Below are 19,937 nucleotides of genomic sequence, written 5' to 3'. Positions count from 1 at the left end.
AAGAAAGCTGAGTGCCGAAGAATTGATACTTTTGAACTGTGGTGTTGGAGAAGACTCTTGAGAGTCCCTTGGACTGCAAGGAGATCCAACCAGTCCATTCTAAAGGAAGTCGGTCCTGGGTGTTCGTTGGAAGGACTGATGCTAAAGCTGAAACTCTAATACTTTGGCCACCTCATGCGAAGAGTTGACTCATTGGAAAAGACCCTGATGCTGGGAGGAATTGGGGGCAGGGGGAGAAGGGGATGACAGAAGATGAGATGGCTGGATGGCATCACCGACTCAATGGACATGAGTTTGAGTAAACTCTGGGAGTTGGTGATGGACAGGAAAGTCTGGCGTGCTGTGATTCATGGGGTCGCAAAGAGTTGGAAACGACTGAGCGACCGAACTAAACTGAACTGATGCTTGCCTTATGTTTAGTTTGCTCTACTTTTTCTATATTCTTAAGGTGAAAACTTAGCCATTTTAGTTTCCATTGTTTACTCTACTTGTTGAATTATTTTTTAGTGGTTGCTCTGGGCTTCCCTGTGGCTCAGCTGGTAAAGAATCTGCCTGCAATGTGGGAGACCTCGGTTCAATCCCTGGGTTGAGAAGATCCCCTGGAGAAGGGAAAGGCTACCTGCTCCAGTATTCTGGCCTGGAGAATTCCATGGACTGTATAGTCCATGGGATCTCAAAGAGAGTAGGACACGACTGAATGACTTTCACTGAGGATTGCAGTGAAGTGAAGTGAAGTCGCTCAGTCGTGTCCAACTCTTTGTGACCCCATGGACTGTAGCCTGCCAGGCTCCTCTGTCCATGGGATTTTCCAGGCAATAGTCCTGGAGTGGATTGCCATTTCCTTCTCCAGGGGATCTTCCCAACCCAGGGATCGAATCTGGGTCTCCCGCATTGTAGACAGACACTTTACCATCTGAGCCACCAGGGAAAAGGATTGCAGTAGATATCTTAAAACAATATACTTCACATTGATGGTAATTTATTTCTCGTAGTGTATTGAAACTTTGCTCTAACATTGCTCCCTTTCCTCTGCCCTCCTTTGTGCTATTATTGTCATATACACTACATCTTATATATTCTCAACACTATTTTTTTAGACCCTAACCTGGCCACCTTCACCCCCCACAGCTAAACTCAGGCCCCTGGCTCTCCCTGCCACTAATTCCTGAACAATGTTTTAATAATATTGTTTCATGCAGATATCTTTTAAATCAGTTTTGAGAAGGAAATAAAAATATATTTGTATTTTGTTTTGTAATTAACATTGAAGTGAAAGTCCATGGCGTTCTCCAGGCCAGAATACTGGAGTGCATAGCCTTTCCCTTCTCCAGGGGATCTTCCCAACCCAGGGATCGAACCCAGGTCTCCTGCTTTGCAGGTTGATTCTTTACTGGCTGAGCCACAAGGGAAACCCTAATTAACATTGCTTATGCTTAGTCACTTCAGTTGTGTCCGACTCTCTGCGACCCCATGGACCATGGCCTGCCAGGCTCCTCTGTCCATGGGATTCTCCAGGCAAGAATCCTGGAGTGGGTTGCCATTTGTTGCTCTATTTCTTTGTGGGGACTCCAGTTATAATTCCTCTTCAGCCTGATCAAGCAAGTCTGACAGCAATTTGTTTTCTTAGGCTTTTTTTTTTCCCCCCCTGAGACTGTCTTTGTTTGTGGGGCTTTTTGATATTTAAGGGTTATTTTTCTGCATATAGAATTATTTTTTAAATAGCAGAATTATTGAGACATCAATCATATTACATATGATTAACCCATTTAAATTGTACAGTTCAATGGTTTTTAGCAGTATATTCACAGAGTTGTGCAGTCATCACCATCATCAATTTTAGAAATTTTCATCATTCAAGAGAGAAACCCTGTACCCTTTGCAGTCACTCTTCATCCTCTCAATGATTCTACCAGCCCCAGGCAACAGCTCATCTCCTTTCTGTCTTTATGGATTTGCCTCTTCTGGACATTTTATATAAATGGAATTATGCAATGTGTGGTGTTTTTTGTGACTGGCTTCTTTCACTTAAGATATTGCTTTCAAGGTTTGTCCATGTCATAGCAGATACCAGTACTTCATTTCTTTCTACTGTTGAATGATATTCCATTGTTTGACTATACTACATTTTGTTTATCCAATCATTAATTAGTAGACATTTGAGATGTTTCCACTTTTTGGCTATTATAAATAATACTGCTATAAACATTTGTGGACAAGTTTTTATATGGTCATAATTTTTTCTCTTGGCTGTATACATAGGAGTGGAATTGCCTGGTCATGTGTTAACTCTATGTTTAACCTTGTGAAGAATTGCCAGACTGTTTTCTAAAGTGGCCGTAACATTTTCCATCCCCACCAGCAATGTATAAGGGCTCCCATTTCTCCATATCATCACCAAGACAATTATTACCTATCTTTTTGATTATAGCAATATTTGTTTTATAAATGGTATTTCTTTTTTTAATATAAATTTATTTATTTTAATTAGAGGTTAATTACTTACAGCAAAAGAGACACAGATGTATAAATGGTATTTCTTGATATTCTGTGATACATTTAGATATTTTAGATTTTGAAATATATTAAATATTGTTTTACTGATTTTTTGCTTAATGAATTCTGAGCTTAAATACTGATATTAATACACATTTCAGTGTTAAGCCAAAAGGGAGCCCAAATTTTCATTTTTGCTCTGATTATTATTGCTATTTTTAATTTAAATATAGTTGACTTACCACATTATATTAGTTTCAGGTGTAGAACACCATGATTCAATATTTTCATAGATTATACTCCCTTTTGTATTTATTACACAATAATGGCTTTAATTCCCAGTACTGTACAGTATATCCTTGTTGCCTATCTATTTTATGCATAGTAGTTTGTATCTCTTAATCCCATTCCCCTATATTGGCCCCTGCTCTAAGTATTGCAGTAAATAACTGCATTTTCTCAAAAAACCTCACGTGGAAAATTATCTTCAGAAATTAGAACTAGATCAAACTTTTCCTTTGCTTGTATATTCCTTCTACAGAAAAGAGAGAGAGAGCTGTTTAACTTGTTCCTTCTTTGTACTGGCTACTAGAAACCTTAAAACGAGAGTTTTTCTCAATCTTGAATTCTTGCAAAACTTTAATTTTCATCTTTTGTCTTATGGGTGTCATTTTTAATTAATTAATTAATTTATTTATTTTCCCGCATATATTTTATTTTATTTTTTTTAATTAATTTTTTTATAATTTTAAAATCTTTAATTCTTACATGCGTTCCCAAACATGAACCCCCCTCCCACCTCCCTCCCCATAACATCTCTCTGGGTCATCCCCATGCACCAGCCCCAAGCATGCTGTATCCTGCGTCAGACATAGACTGGTGATTCAATTCTTACATGATAATATACATGTTAGAATGCCATTCTCCCAAATCATCCCACCCTCTCCCTCTCCCTCTGAGTCCAAAAGTCCGTTATACACATCTGTGTCTCCTTTGCTGTCCTGCATACAGGGTCGTCATTGCCATCTTTCTAAATTCCATATATATGTGTTAGTATACTGTATTGGTGTTTTTCTTTCTGGCTTACTTCACTCTGTATAATCGGCTCCAGTTTCATCCATCTCATCAAAACTGATTCAAATGAATTCTTTTTAACGGCTGAGTAATACTCCATTGTGTATATGTACCACAGCTTTCTTATCCATTCATCTGCTGATGGACATCTAGGTTGTTTCCATGTCCTGGCTATTATAAACAGTGCTGCGATGAACATTGGGGTACATGTGTCTCTTTCAATTCTGGTTTCCTCGGTGTGATACCTCTAAATTTAGCAAAAGCTAACTCATTTTTTTTAAAGTGGTAAAGAAGTTACAAATAAGTAAATAAATAATTGTTTACTAAATTTCCTTGACCTGCACAGCAATTACAAGGCAGTAGTTGGAGTAAATATTCCCTCCCAATTCTATAAATGATGAAAACGAGTCAATGAAAAGTGATCTACTCAACGTAAAAGCTTAGAAGTGGCAAAACTTCTAACTTCTGATACCAGAACACAGATCTGAGAGAGTCTTCCATTTCAGTTCTTTATATTATCCCACGAACATCTCATCACTCTGGTTAAGACACAGACACTCTGGTTAAGACAGAGACTTAAAAAAAAAAGATAATTTGTCACATTTGAAAGTATTTCAACATAGCTCTTGCAGAGCTAACACTTAAATGTGATAGAGTCCCCATGATAATATGGTCTACTAATACAACCATCACAATGATGAGATAATTTTAAATGTTCCTCAATCTAATCCCTACAATGGCCTACCTCCTTCTGTATATTACTAGAAACAAGCTTGATTTTTTTAGAGACAAGTTTGTTAATTCTTCAGTGATGATCTGTAATATTCAGAGTATTAATTTGCTGTTAATGATATGAAAGATAATATAAAACATAAAAATCTAGTATTTGTTTAATAATATAGATCATAGTGGGCTTCCCAGGTAGCTCAGATGGTAAAGAATCTGTCTGCAATGCAGGAGACCCCGGTTCAACCCCTGAGTTGGGAAGATCCCCTGGAGAAGGAAATGGCAACCCACTCCAGTATTCTTGCCTGGGAAATCCTATGGACAGAGTAGCCTGGCAGGCTACAGTCCATGGAGTCACAAAGAGTTGGGCACGACTCAGTGACTAACCCATCAGTTCAGTTTCAGTTCAGTTGCTCAGTCGTGACCCCATGAACTGCAGCATGCCAGGCCTCTCTGTCCATCACCAACTCCCAGAGTTTACTCAAACTCATGTCCATTGAGTTGGTGATGCCATCCAACCATCTCATCCTCTGTTGTCCCCTTCTCTTCCAGCCTTCAATCTTTCCCAGAATCGGGGTCTTTTCCAATGAGTCAGTTCTTGGCATCAGGTGACCAAAGTATAGGAGTTTCAGCTTCAGCATCAGTCCTTCCAATGAATATTCAGGACCGATTTCCTCTAGGATGAACTGGTTGAATCTCCTTGCTGTCAATATATAATATTTGTGGTTAGCTTAAGAATGGGGAAATATTTCCAAAAACTCCAATGTGGAATAATTTATAGGAAATTGCTTTATATTTCACTGCATTGCATTTTAAAGTCATATAAAAGAATTATTTAGCTGTATGAAATTTATGCATTCTTCCTTGAAAAAAGAAAGTGAACGTCTATAGAGATAGTTATAGAAATGTATTTGGTATTCAATACTGGCAATTCTGAATAGAAAGAATTTAGATTTTAGGATATCAGGTGAGAACAACATAAGCTAGAAACTACAATTGCCATTGGATGATTTCTGGAAATTTAAAGGCTAACAGTTTCATTTATTATTAAGTTGAGAGAATAAATTATATTTATGTTGCAGACCTATGTGACAGTTGCAAAAATAGTCTAAACATGAATAAGAGAATTAAATATATTTTCTAAATGCCTTAAAAGAACCTTTTTTCCTATCTTTATTCAATCTCTACTTCTTGAATATTGTGGACAATTGCAAAGTTTGCTCCAAAAAACTAGGCCATCACTATGAATTAATAAGTACCCCAAAATGACACATATCACCCACCATATACTAAGTGGCAAGTCCTTGCAGTAGTTGAATAAGTATTGGTTTTCTAGAATGGTAAGAAGCCTTTGAAGTTGCATAGTTTGCCTCATTTATTTTACAGGTGTGGAAAATAAAGACGAGGTGAAGAGACTTTCTCAAGTTCTCCTAATTTTACAGCAGAAGGGGACTATGGCTTCCCTGGTGGCTCAGTTGGTAGAGTCTGCCTGCAATGCAGGAGACCTGGGTTAGATCCCTGGGTCGGGACGATCCCCTGGAGAAGGAAATGGCAACCCACTGTATTCTTGCCTGGAGAATTCTGTGGACAGAAGAGGCTGGTGGGCTACAGTCCGTGGGGTCACAAAGAAAATAAAGATGAGGTGAAGAGACTTTCCCAAGTTCTCATAAATTTACAGCAGAAGAGGACTATAGCCAAGCTGGCTCCTGATTGGAGACTATTTCCACAACACCATGATGCTTCAAGTCAAAAGTTTAAAATGCGTTTGGTTTGTAGCTTTACTTAAACCTTAGGTTTTAAAAAATGAGCATGATATAGCCTAAAATAGCACACAGTTTTGATGAATTCACATTTTTAAGCTAACAGCCAACTAGAAACCAAATATAATAACAATATTAGTATCAGAGTAGATAAAGGATATATTATTAAAATCAAGTGTAAGATAACAGCATTCAGGTTTCCTAGGATATTTTATGAATCATAAACACTGCTACTACATATTTTAGGGTCACTAAAATTACTTTCTAAAATTATTTTTGTAACTAGACTAAATTACTAAGAAAATTTATTTTAGGTAGACAAAAGAACACACTACTGGAAGAGGAGCTTAAAGAGGTTTAATAGCTCTTTCTCATCTACCTCATTTCCTGAAAAATGTGTTGAACAGTAACTTCACAGTTTGAATATTACAAATGAAAAAAGGGAAAAAATAGAGAAATCCGTCCAGTTCTGGAATCATGGATTGAGTTTTGGAAGATGATTGGATCTTGTCATCTTTTTTGCTGGGCCTCTCTTGGCATTTATCATCTTCTGATTAGCAGGATTAGATCTTCCTATTTTCACTGGATCCTCTTTCATTCTATGCAGACTCACTGGTTGTCTTTTAGAAGAGTGGTGTAGGCCAGAGAGCTGAGACATTTTAGCTAGGTACATACGACGTTCATCCTTCACCTTGTGGTAAGCCTTTGATTCTCGTTCCAGTCTAAGTGCACACTCTCTCACTTGACTTTCAAGCCTCTTTTTTTCTTTTTCTAGCTGTTTAAGTAACGTACTTAATGATTCCACTGACATCCGCTCATAGACACGAATAGAAGATAGTCTGTCTGAAGGACTTCCACGGATTTGTTCCACTTTCTCTCTGAGACTAGCAATTTGCTTTTCTAGTTGATCATTCAGTGCAAGTTGTGCCTCATAGCGGGCTTTCCATTCACTGCCTTCATGGTTAGAACTGAGTTTGTCTTCCAGTTTCACTATCTTTTGTTTTATTTCAAGTATTGAGAATTGCACTAAGTCTTTCATATGGATTTCTTCCAATAACTCCAGTTTCAGGCAGTCAGTGCTTATATCTTCAAAGTTGTCACCTCCTCCGTCCCCCATAGTATCAGCTCAAGAGCTCTCCCACACTGTTCCCTTCAGCACAGCTTACAGCAGAAGACTTGAAGGGACACTTGGAAGTTGGGAAAGACAAAGTGTTGTCATGAGCTGTTGCTATGGTGAACTGATTCTTAGAATCCTAGGTTGAATTTCTTTCCCTCAGCACTTTGAATATGTCATAAGACTGCCTTCTTGTCTCCACTGTTTCTGATTAGAAATCAGCTGTTAATTTTATTGTGGTTTCTTTATATAAGGAATATAATTTTCTTCTCGCTGTTTTCGGGCTTCTCTCTTTGGCTTTGGCTCTCAGTAGTTTTTCTATGACCTCTCTATCTGTAAATATCTTTGAGTTTGTGCTACTCGGAATTCATTGAGCTTCTTGCATGTGTAATCTTTGAAATCTGAGAAGTTTTCATCCAATGTTTCTTCAAATACTTTTTATGTTCCCATTTTCTCCACTCCTCTTCTGGAACATCCATTATTCGTGAGTGGTGTTTTCAATGGTGTCTCAGTGGCCTTTGAGGTTCTTCATTCTTGGACCAACCTCTTCATTCTTTTTACTTTCTGTTCGTTAGATTGCTGTTGTTGTTGTTTAGTCACTAAGTTGTGTCCGACTCTTTTGCGACTCTTCTGTGACTCCGTGGAGACACAGGTTTGATCCTTGGGTCAGGAAGATCCCCTGGAGGAGGACATGGCAACCCACTCCACTATTCTTGCCTGGGAAATCCCATGGACGGAGGAGCATGGCAGGGTACAGTCCATGGGGTCCCAAAGAGTCGGACACGACTGAGCGACTAAACAACAACAGTGACAACAATTTGAAGTCTTTATGCACTAAATCTACCACCTAGGCCCTCTTAGAGACAATTTATATAAGCTTCCTTTTTTTTTTCTTCTGTGTAAGGGCTGCTTCTTGTTTCATTGTTTTTTAATTTTGATTTTTTGTTTTTGTTTAGTGATGTGTTTGGACTAATTATGTAGTGTCTATTTCCCCTGTACTGTGTGAGAATTGCAATCTATGCTTAGTTGTTTTTTTAAAATTCTTGTTCTTATTTTTATTTTTTTTTAGTTTTACCAGTTTATTGCTACCAACCCATCACCCTCCACCCTCAGGCACGCATGCTCAGTCATGTCACCCCACGGACTGCAGCCCGCCAGGCTCCTCTGTCCATGGACTTTGTTCTTATTTTTAATTTCTTCTTTTCCTTGTCCTCATTTTTAAGCCTAGATACCTAGACTTAACCCTTGGGTTACCATAGTTTAGTGGTCAGCCAACTACTGGTCCAAGATCTTGTTTAAACACTTTGAGCTAGTAAGATTGTATATTTGTCAGGTCAAGTTGATTGATCACGTTGTTCAATCTTCTATATGCTTAACTGTTTTTTATTTGCCTTTCATGCCAATTACTGGGGGAGATGTGTATGAATCTCCCAATCTGATTGTGAATTTTTAAAATTTCTTCTTTTAGTTCTGTCACTTTTTATATATTTTCTGACTCTGTTATTTAGGGTACGTATAAATTTAAGATTGCTATCATTTCCTATTGAGTCAAATCTTCTGTCATTATGGAAAGTCCCTGTTTATAATGCCAGTTCCCTTAAACTCTATTCTGTTTGATATTCACATAGTTATCCTGATTTGTTGTTTGGATGATATTGTTTTGTTATTTGTTTATTTTTGACCATTTTGAATCATGTCATTTAAAATGTGTTTCTTACCAAAAAAATGAAATGTGTTTCTTGCAAGCAGTGTGTGGCTGACTTTTTCATAAATTGAACTATATTTTAAATTTGAATATTAATCCAATTGCTATAATTATTGACACATTAAAGTTGATATCTGCCATCCTTCTGTTTGTTTCCTGTCTGTCATATCTGTTGTTTCCTTTTTTTCCTTTTCTTGTCTACTTTTGGATTTATTAAGTTTCTTTTAAATAAACTTTTAATTTTGGAATAATTTTAGATTCACAGAAAAGTGGCAAAGTAATACAGAAAGTTTCCATACACCCTTAACTCAGTTTCAAATTCCTGTAATGCTATCATTTGTTGAAATTTTTAAAATACCATTGTTAACTAAACTTCAATGTTGTTCTTATTTCACTAGTTTTTCCATTCATGTTCTTTATCTGCTTCAGGATCTTAGCATCACTACCACATTGCATTTAGTTATCCTGTCTTCTTAATCTCCTCTAACTGGTGAAAGTTTCTCAGTGTTTGTTTTTCATGACCTTAACAATCTTGAGCAGAATTTGTCATAATTAAGTAAAATATCCTTCAGTTTGGGTTTCTTTGATGTTTTTCTCATGATTAGATTGGGATATTGGGCTTTGGGAAAGAATACGTCAGAGATGAAATGCCTTTCTAATTACATCATATCAAAGGGTACATGTTATCAACATGACTTATCATTGGTCACATTAACCTTGACCAAGGTGGTGCCTGTCAGGTTACTCCACAGTAAAGTTACTATTTTTTCCCCTTCCCATGCTCTATTATTTTAAAGTGAGTCACTAAGTATGATGGGTTTTTTATTATTCTAGTTTCCATCTTTTCAGAGAAGGCAATGGCAACCCACTCCAGTGTTCTTGCCTGGAGAATCCCAGGGACGGGGGAGCCTGGTGGGCTGCAGTCCATGGGGTCACACAGAGTCGGACACGACTGATGCGACTTAGCAGCAGCAGCAGCAGTAATACATTCTTTTTCTTAACCATTAAATATTTTTCTTCCAGTTTTATTGAGATAGAATGGATACATAGCACTGTATAAGTTTAAGGTGTACAGCATAATGATTTGACTTACATACATCATGAAATGATTATCACAGTAAATTTATTGAACATCAATTATCTCATATAGATACAAAATTACAGAATTAGAAAAACACTTTTTTGTGTGTGTGATAAGAACTCTGAGGATTCACTGTTAACTAACTTTTGTACATACAGCAATGCTAATTGTATTTACCATGTTGACATTACATCCGTAGTGTTTATTTGTCTTACAGCTGACAGCTTGTGCTTTTTGACTGCCTTTATCCAATTCCTTCTTTCCCCACCCCTTGCCTCTGGTAACCACAAATTTGACTTCTTTTTTCTATGAGTTTGTTTTTGAAGCATAATCGGCCTACTACACTATGTTACTGCCTGTTACACAGCATAGTGATTCGCTATTTTGGTACATTTCAAAACGATCACCAAGATAAGTCTAGTTATTGATATGATATGTCACCATACAAAGATATTAGAGTTATTGACTATATTCCTCACACTGTACATGTCATACCATGATGTTTATTTTGCAGATGGAAGTTTGTATCTCTTAATTTCCATCACCTGTTTCTTTTCCCCTCCCATCCCTCTCCCCTCTGGTAACAACTTGTTTGTTCTCTGTATCTATTACTGTTTCTGTTTTGGTATGTTTGTTTATGTATTTTGTTTTTTAATATTTGATAGATAAGTGAAATTATACAATATTTGTCTGTCTTTGTCTGACATTTCCCTTAGCATAATACTCTCTTGTTGTTGTTTAGTTGCTATATCGTGTACGACTCTTTTGCAACCCCATGGATTGTAGCCCACCAGGATCCTCTGTCCATGGGATTTCCCAGACAAGAATACTGAAATGTGTTGCCATTTCCACCTCCAGGGGATCTTGCTGACATAGGGATTGAACCTGCGACTCTTGCATTGGCAGGCAGATTCTTTACCACTGAGCCAGCAAGGAAGCCCATAATATCCTCTAGGTCCATCCATATTGTTGTAAATGGCAAGGCTTAATTCTTTTCTTGGCTGAGTAACACTCCATTGTGTGTATATATACACCCCACATCTTCTGTATCCATTCATCTGTCAATGCACAATCAGGCTGCTTCTGTGTCTTGGCTATTTTAAATAATGCCACAATAAACAGAAGGTGCATAGATCTTTCCTAATTAATGTTTTGTTTTCATCAGATAAATACCTAGAAGTGGAATTACTGGATTGTATGATAGTTCTACTTTTAATTTTTTGAGGAATCTCCATACTATTTTCTATAGTGGCTTCACCAATTTACATTCCCATCAACAGTGCAAAAGGGTTCCCTTTTCTCCATGACCTTGGCAACACTTGTTACTTGTTGTCTTTTTTGATAAAAGCCATTCTGACAGGTGTAAGTTGTAATTTCTTTGTGATTTTGATTAGCATTTCCTGAATGATTAGTGACGACTTCCCAGGTGGCTCAGTGGTAAAGAATCCGCCTGCCAATGCAGGAGACACAGGTTCGATCCCTGGGTCAGGAAACTTCCCTGGAGAAGGAAATGGCAACCCATTCCAGTATTCTTGCCTTGGAAATCCCATGGACAGAGGAGCCAGGTGGGCTATAGTCCACAGGGTCACAAAGAGTTGGACATGACTGAAGTGACTGAGCGCCCACGCACACATGGTGACTGGTGATATTGAGTGTCTTTCCATGTGCTTGCTGGCCATCTGTATGTCTTCTTTGGAAAAATGTTTACTCAGATCCTCTACCTATTTTTCAATCAGGTTGTTTGTTTTTTTTTTTGATGTTGAGTTACATTAATTCTTTGTATGTTTTGGATATTAACCCCTTATCTGATATATTGCTTGAAAATATCTTCTCCCATTCAGTAGGTGGCCTTTGCTGCTTGATAGTTTCCTTCACTATGCAAAAACCTTTTAGTTTGATGTAGTCCCATTTGTTTAATTTTGCTTTCATTTCCCTTGCCTGAGGAAATATCCGCAAAAAAAAAAAAAAAATTACTAAGACTGATGTCAAAGAGCTTACTGCTTTTTTTGTTTTTAAGAAGTTTTATGGTTTCAGGTCTTACATTTAAGTTTTAAACTGTTTTGAATTTATTTTTTCATATGGTGTGAGAAAGTAGTCCAGTTTGATTCCTTAGCACGTAGCTGTCCAGTTTTCCCAATACCAGTTACTGAAGAGGTTGTTTTTTTTCCCTATTGTATATTCTTGCCTCCAATATTGTAGATTAATTGCCCGTATAAGCGTGGGTTCATTTCTGGGCACTGTATTCTATCCCATTGATATTTGTGTCTGTTTTGTACTAGTATCATACTGTTTTGATGACTGTAACTGTTGTATAGTTCGAAATCAGGGACCGTCATACCTTCAGTTTTGTTATTCTTTCTTAAAGTTGTTTTGTCTATCCAGGGTAATTTTTGTTTCCATAAACATTTTAGAATTATTTATTCTGCTTCTGTGAAAAATGTCATTGGTATTTGATAGGGATTACATTGAATCTGTAGGTTGCCTTGGGTAATATGATCATTTTGACAATATTAATTCTTCCAATCTATGAGCACAGTACATCTTTCCATTCATTTGAGTCCTCTTCAATTTCTTTCATCAGTACCTTATACTTTTCCAAGTACAGTTCTTTTACCTCTTTAGGTAGGTAAAAGATATCGCAGATATCTTATTCTTTTTGATGCAACTGTAAATGGAATTGTTTTCTTAATTTCTCTCTCTGATTATTTGTTGTTAGTGTATAGAAATGTCTCAGATTTCCGTGCATTAATTTTGTATCTTGCAACTTTGCTAAGTTCATCATGAATTCTAGTGTTTATTGGTGGCATCTTTAGGATTTCTATGTATAGTATAATGTCATCTGAAGATAGTGACAGTTTTAATTCTTCTTTCCCAATTTAGACTCCTTTTATTTCTTTTTCTTGTTTGCTATGGCTAGGCCTTCCAATATTATGTTGAATAAAAGTGATGAGAATGGACATCCTTGTCTTGTTCCTGATCTTACAGGAAATGCTTTCAGCTTTTCACTGTTGAGTATAATGTTAGCTGTGGGTTGGCCATATATAGCCTTTATTATGCTGAGGTATGTTCTCTCTATACCTTCTTTGTTGAGAGGTGGTTTTTTTTTTTTTTTAACTGATTATATTTTATTTTTTTCTGTGCTGGGTCTTCGTTGCTGCACAAGCTTTTCTCTAGTTCTGGACAGCAGGGCCTACTCTCTAGCTGAAATGTGCAAATTTCTCAGTGCAGTAGTTTCTTTTATTGTGGAGCAGGGCCTGTAGGGCACTCAGGCTTTGGTGGTTGTAGCATGTGGGCTCAGTAGTTGTGGCCCCCAAGCTGTAGAGCACAGCCTCAATAGTTGTGAGACACAGCCTTAGTTGCTCACGGCATGTGGGATCATCCCAGATCAGGGATCGAACCTGTGTCTCCTGCATTGGCAGGTGGATTCTTTACCACTGAGCCACCAGGGAACCCAAGAGAGCTGTTTATTTTTGCTTTTTATTTTTTTTAATCATAAATTGATGTTTAATTTTGTTGAAAGCTTTTTCTATATCAAGATGATCACACGATTTTTTCCTTCAATTTGTTAATATGGTGTATCACATTAATTGATTTATGGATATTAAACCATCCTTGCAGTCCTGGAATAAATTTCAGAATATTTGCATCTATGTTCATCAGTTATATTGGCTTGCAATTTTCTGTGTTTGTGATACCTTTGGTTTTGGTGTCACATATATATATGAAAATTTTAAATTACTGATTTCTTAAGTTCAAATGCATTTTAATTCCTGCATTTTTACTCCCTCTTCCTGCACCATTTAACATTTTTAATGTCATATTTTACATGTTTGTTGTTTTGTGTATTCCTTAATTATTTGCTGTGGATATAGATGATTTTATTACCTTTGTTTAATACCTTCCTAATACTTTTATACATGGTTGATTTTCTACCTTTAACTATATATTTGCCTTTACTGATGAAATTTTTCCATTCATAATTTTCATGTCTCTTTTTCCTGTAGAGAAGTCCCTTTAACTTTTCTTATAAAGCTGGTTTGATGATGCTGAACTCTTAGTATTTGCTTCTCTGACAAATTTTTGATCTCTCCAGCAAGTCTGAATAAAAGCCTTGCCAGGTAGGGTATTCTTGATTGTAGACTTTTCCCCTCCATCACTTTAAATATATCATGCCACTCCCTTCTTGCCTGCAGAGTTTCTACTGAAAAATCAGTCGATAGCCTTGTGAGAGTTCCCTTGTATATAATTTGTGCTTTTTCCTTGCTGTTTTTAATATTCCCTATCTTTAATTTTTTGTCATTTTAATTATACTGTAATTATAGTATAGTCCTCTTTGGTTTGATCCTGTTTGGAACTCTCCATGCTTCCTGTATTGGGATGTCTCTTTTCTTTCCCAAGTTAAGGAAATTTTTAGTTTATTATGCCTTCAAATATGTTTTCTGGCCCTTTCTCTCTTCTCTTTTTGGGACCTTATAATGCAAATATTAGTATGCTTGGTGTTGTCCCAGAAGTCTCTTAAACTGCCCTCATTTCTTTTTATTCTTTATTCTTTTTTCTGTTCAGCATCCATGATTTCCACTACTCTGTCTTCCAGTTTAGTGATCCGTACCTCTGTATCATCTAATCTACCATGGATTCCTCCTCCCAATGTATAATTTATTTCAGTTATTGTATCTCTGTTTGGCTCTTTTTTATATTTTATAACACTTTGTCAAAATTTCTAACTTCTCATTCTGTTCATCTAATCTTTTCCTGAATTTTTTAACATCTTTACAATAATTGCCTTGAACTCTTTATTGGGTAGATTGCTTATTCCACCACTTAGTTCTTCTTCTGGGGTTTTATCTTGTTCTTTCATTTGGAAAATATTCTCCTGTTGCCTCATTTTGCCTAAGTTGTTTTTATTTCTGTGTATTTGGTAGGTTGGTTATGCTTCCAGACCTTAGATAAGTGACCTTTTGTAGAAGGCATCCTATGTGTTCTAACAGCACAATCCTCTCTGTTCACCAGAGCTATATGCTCTAGGAATGCCTCTTATATGGGCTGCATGGATCCTTCTGTTGTGCTGAGCTATACTGTTATGCATGGTCTGGTGGATGTGTCTGCCCCCACTCTGGTTAGTTACTGCTGTGCCTGGTGCAAAGGCTTGCTAGCCTTGGGTGGGTGGCATCAGGTCATGAGGTGGTTTTCTGCAGGGCCCCGAGTGTCCTGGATCTAGTGTCAGCCCACTTGTGTGTTCGACCAGATTCCAGAGCAACTGTCTGAGGGGCCCAAGCTGTCCCAGAGCTGGTGTTCAGGCCTTCTGTGGTGGGGCTAGTTCCTGACATGGCAGGCTGCATGGCTGTGGTAGTCTTGAGGCTGATGCCTGACCATTGGTGGGTGAGATCAGGTCTTAGGTCGAGTGTAGGCCTACTGGTGGGCAAAGCTGGTCCTGGTGTCTCTGGATGCAAGGCCCAGGTGCCCTGGAGCTGGAGCTGGCATAAGTACACTGGTGGGCGAGACTGAAGCTGGTGTCCTAGGACTAGTGTTAGCTCACTGGAGGGTGGAGTTGGTCCCAGGGTTTCTGGCTGCAGGGTCCTAATGGTCCCAAAGTGGTTTGACCTGCTGGTTGGTGGGGCTAGGCCCAGGAGGTCCTGGAGCTGGTGCCTGCCCACTAGTGGGTGAGGCTGGTCCCAAGGCTAGTGCTGGCCCAGTGGTAGGCTGAACTGGATCACAAGTTCTCTGGTTGCAGGGCCCTGGATGTCTCAGGGCTTAGGCCGGTGCACTGGTGTGCAGGGCTGTGTCTGGGTCCTCTAGTGAATGGGACCCTGTCCTGTGGCAGCTGTGGGTTCAGGAGGTCTTAAGCCAGCAGGCCCACTGGTGGGTGTGGCTATGTTCCTGCCAGGCTAGTTGCTTGGCCTGAGTTGTCCTAGTACTGGGTGCTGACAGGCTGGTAACAAGCTGGAGGGAGGATCCCCAAATGGGTCTTGCCTGCACTAGAGTCCTTATGATAGCATGAGCTCCCCTAAATTGCTGCCATCAGTGTCTGTGTCCCCAGGGTGAGCTGCAGCTGCCCCCTGCCTTTTCAGAAGGTGCTCCAAGATCAGCAGGTAGGTCCCATTCAGGCTTCTTTCAAATTACTTCTGCCCTGGGTCCCGGAATCGATGAAATTTTGTCTGTGCCCTTTATGAATGAATAGAATCTCTACTTCCCACAGCCCTCTGGCTCTACTGAAATTAAACTCTGCTTTTCTTCAAAGCAAGATGTTCTGGGGATTGCCTTCTCTGTGCAGGACCCTTGGACTTGGGAGCCCGATGTGGGGCTCAGATCCTTCACTCCTTTAGGAGAACCTCTGCAATTCTTATTATCCTCTCTGCTGCATCTCTGCCCCTCCTACCCATCTCATTGTGGTTTCTTCTTTACAGCTTTAGTTTTAGAAGATCTTTTCTGTGAGTCTCCAGGTCTTTCTCATCAATAGTTGCTCTGTGAATAGTTGTCATTTTTGTGTGGGAGGAGGTGAACTTGGGGTTTTCCTACTCTGTCAGCTTGGCCACTCTCCTAGCAACACTTTCTTTTATTACTCTTTTAGTTGTTAACCTAGAAAATTACAACATGCATTCTTGACTAAAGCCTACCTGCAATTAGTACTTTTAGCACTGCTTAGTGTAAGCACCTTTCAACATTTTAAGTTACTTCATTCCCTTTTAAGTTGAGTTATTGTCATGTGCAGTTAATGTCATAAATTTTAATTCACTGGGTTTTAAAACCCAGACATTAAAAAAAAAAATTGAAACAATCTCAAACCTACAGAACAGTTTCAAGTACACTACAAAAACTTTTTTCCCTGAACCTTTTATGTGTAAGTCACTGACATGATTTCAAAATATTTCCATGTGTATTTCAAAGAAAGCAAAGACCATTCTAATATAACAATCAAATCAGAAAATTAACATTGATACATCATTAATATCCAGTATTCAAATCTCGTTCAAGTTGCTGGTTTTGCCAATAATATCCTTTATAGCCAAAGAATACAATTCAGAACAAAGCACTGCATTTTTAGTCATGTCCATTTAGTGTTCTTCAACCTGAAACGGTTCCTCTCTTTCCTTGACTTTCATGACCTTGACATTTGAGGATTATTATTTTGTAAATGTCCCGGTTATTTCATAAAACGTCCCACAACCTGGGTTTATCTCGTATATCCTCATGATCATATTAGTTTACAATTTTTTGGCAGGAATATCACTGAAGTGATGCTTTGATCTTTCATTACATTAAGGTGGTATCTTCTGGGCTATACACATCTATTTAGCCCCAGTTCCTAATCAAACTACTTATTCATTCATTCAGATCAATATGGACTCACAATTTCTTACTTTATTCAGTGGGTTTTAATCTAATACTATCATTATTTACTGTAATTTTCAAATTTAGCCAGTGGGAACCCTTTTAGGGAACTTCTGTGTCCTGCTGATGTTTCCCCATCTTTCTTTGGGCAATTCTTTACTTCTAGGGACAAAAACACGTTTCGAGCTGCTTATTCTCAGTCCATAGTTTACACCGGGCTTCACTCTTGATGTTGTAAACAAGGGATTTATTTTTTGCTCTGGCAAGCGCTCAGGGTAGGGATGGATCATCTTAATTAGATTAGAGACTGAGACTGACCTTCAGTCTTATGAGGGTTGATCAATTTCCCATTCCCTTTTACCTCTGCTAAGTCACGTCAGTCGTGTCCGACTCTGTGTGACCCCATAGATGGCAGCCCACTAGGCTCCTCCGTCCCCTAGGTAATGGCTATTTGGGGGAATCAGCTGAAATTCTGTGGTGTTTATCAGGGCTCCTCCTCCTTCGTGGGCACTCCAGTCTTAGCCCTCCCCTCTCCACTCCCCTCTTTTACCCCTCTCTGGTCCATGATGTCTCTGAAGTCTCTCCTTGGCTTCTCAGACTCCCAACCACTGTTTTCTGCTTGGGTTATTAGCTTCTCAGTTAACAGCTTTCAGACTGGCAAATGCCCTAAAAGCAAAAATGCAGCCAGATGTCTGGCTCATTTCTCTCTATCTAGATTCTCCAGAATCTTGCACTCTCAATTCCTTGCTGCCTTGCTGGCCCTTCGAAATGACCAAAAAAATGTTTTTCATATGTTGATCAGCTTTTGTAGTTGTTCTCAGTGAGATGGTTAGTCTGAAACAAGTTGTTTCACCACTGACAAAAGCAGAAATTGCATTAAACTCATAAGAGATCACTCTGGCTATTGTTAAGGTGGGACAAGAATGGAAATAAGGACACTAGGTAGGAGGCTTGATAAGATGATGGTTTGGACACATGTGAAAATAGAGGTGTAAGAGAATGGATGTAGATTGAGAGATGAGTGAAAAGAAGTAGAGGGAACTATGGGAAACTAATCTCTTTATCTTGCAAAGTGCAGGGAGGGAGGGAAATACCTCTGGTTTGGTCAAATAAGAATACAGTATACTAACACATATATATGGAATTTAGGAAGATGGCAATGACGACCCTGTATGCAAGACAGGAAAAAAGACACAGATGTGTATAACGGACTTTTGGACTCAGAGGGAGAGGGAGAGGGTGGGATGATTTGGGAGAATGGCATTCTAACATGTATACTATCATGTAAGAATTGAATCGCCAGTCTATGTCTGACGCAGGATACAGCATGCTTGGGGCTGGTGCATGGGGATGACCCAGAGAGATGTTATGGGGAGGGAGGTGGGAGGGGGGTTCATGTTTGGGAACGCATGTAAGAATTAAAGATTTTAAAATTTAAAAAATAAAAAACTAAAAAAAAAATAAATGAAGTGTAACCTATAATGAATCACTATATTATACACCTGAAATTAATATTGTAAATCAACTATACTTCAAAAAAAAGAAATATATGTTTAAGCATATTATTTAAAGTAAAAAGGATAATCATTAGAGGAAATAATAATAATGTGAAAATTATATTGCAAAGATGGATGGGAAGTGGGAGAGGTGGAAGTGAACTTAATCTTCATCCTTTCATTGCACTATGTAATAGGTAATGTCAAAGAAGAAATATAGAGAAGGGGACAAATGTGAAGAATTTTTAGGAGATAAGATTTGCAGGGCTTGGTGATTGATTTAATTTAGTGAATAAGGAAGGAGGGGAGGCAAAGCTGATCTGTAGATTTCTTGCCTTGAGTGATTGGATGCATGTGGCATTACAACTGAGGTAAGGAAAATGGAGGAGTATCTAGTTCCAGAGAAAATTATAAACTCAGTTTTAGTTGTATGTGGTGCATTGTGGTTGAGAATGTATAGTTAAGTACACACACACACTCACACACACACACAAACACACACACATGTGGTCGAAGTTCCTTACCACAATAAAGTTAAAAAGAAAATTAACTGTAAAACTATAGCAAAAAAAATATCTGACCACTTGGAAATTTATAATGACTTGTCTAAGAACACTTGGATTAAAGTGGAAGTGAAACAAATTGCAAAATGTTTATAGATACATGATACTTAGAGCAAAAAAAGAAAAGAACCCATGCTACTGTTAAAGATAAATATCTTTGCTTTGTAGACCTCTGCTATAGACTGAATGTTTGTGTCCCCCACAAATGCATATGTTGGAATCTAACCCCCAAGGTGATGATATTAGGAGACGGGACCTTTGGGAGGTGCTTAAGTCATTGGGTGGGTGCCATCATGAATAGGATTAGTGCCCTAGAGAATTCCTTGGCAGTCCACTGGTGATTGATTTAGGACTGCTTTCACTGCTGTGACTGGAGTTCAATCCCTGTTCCATACCTGGTTGGGGAACTAAGATTCTGAAAGCCATGTGGCACAAACAAACAAAAGTATTAGTACCCTTATGAAAGACACTCCAGAGAGCTCCCTTGCCCCTTCCACCATGTGAGAATGCAGTGAAAAGATGTTAACTGTCTAAGAAGCAGGTTCCCACCAGACACTGGATATACTACCTCCCTGTCTTGGATTTCCCAACCTCCA

General features: G+C 38.3%; 1 protein-coding gene across 1 annotated transcript; it reads right to left on the bottom strand.

Moving 5' to 3' along the window:
• Positions 1-6,528: 6,528 nt before the first annotated feature.
• On the bottom strand, positions 6,529-7,170 carry CCDC169 (coiled-coil domain containing 169). The gene has a single exon (XM_004022704.4). The coding sequence runs from the start codon at positions 7,168-7,170 to the stop codon at positions 6,529-6,531; it is 642 nt and encodes a 213-aa protein (XP_004022753.1).
• Positions 7,171-19,937: the final 12,767 nt, after the last annotated feature.

The sequence above is a fragment of the Ovis aries genome, chromosome X (genome assembly GCF_016772045.2).
Source record: "Ovis aries strain OAR_USU_Benz2616 breed Rambouillet chromosome X, ARS-UI_Ramb_v3.0, whole genome shotgun sequence".
Taxonomy (NCBI): Eukaryota; Metazoa; Chordata; class Mammalia; order Artiodactyla; family Bovidae; genus Ovis; species Ovis aries.
This window is presented reverse-complemented; position numbering and strand designations above follow the sequence as displayed.

Coding starts and splice junctions, on each gene's coding strand:
- CCDC169 (XM_004022704.4), bottom strand. CDS start 7,170: ATGGGGGACGGAGGAGGTGACAACTTTGAAGATATAAGCACTGACTGC.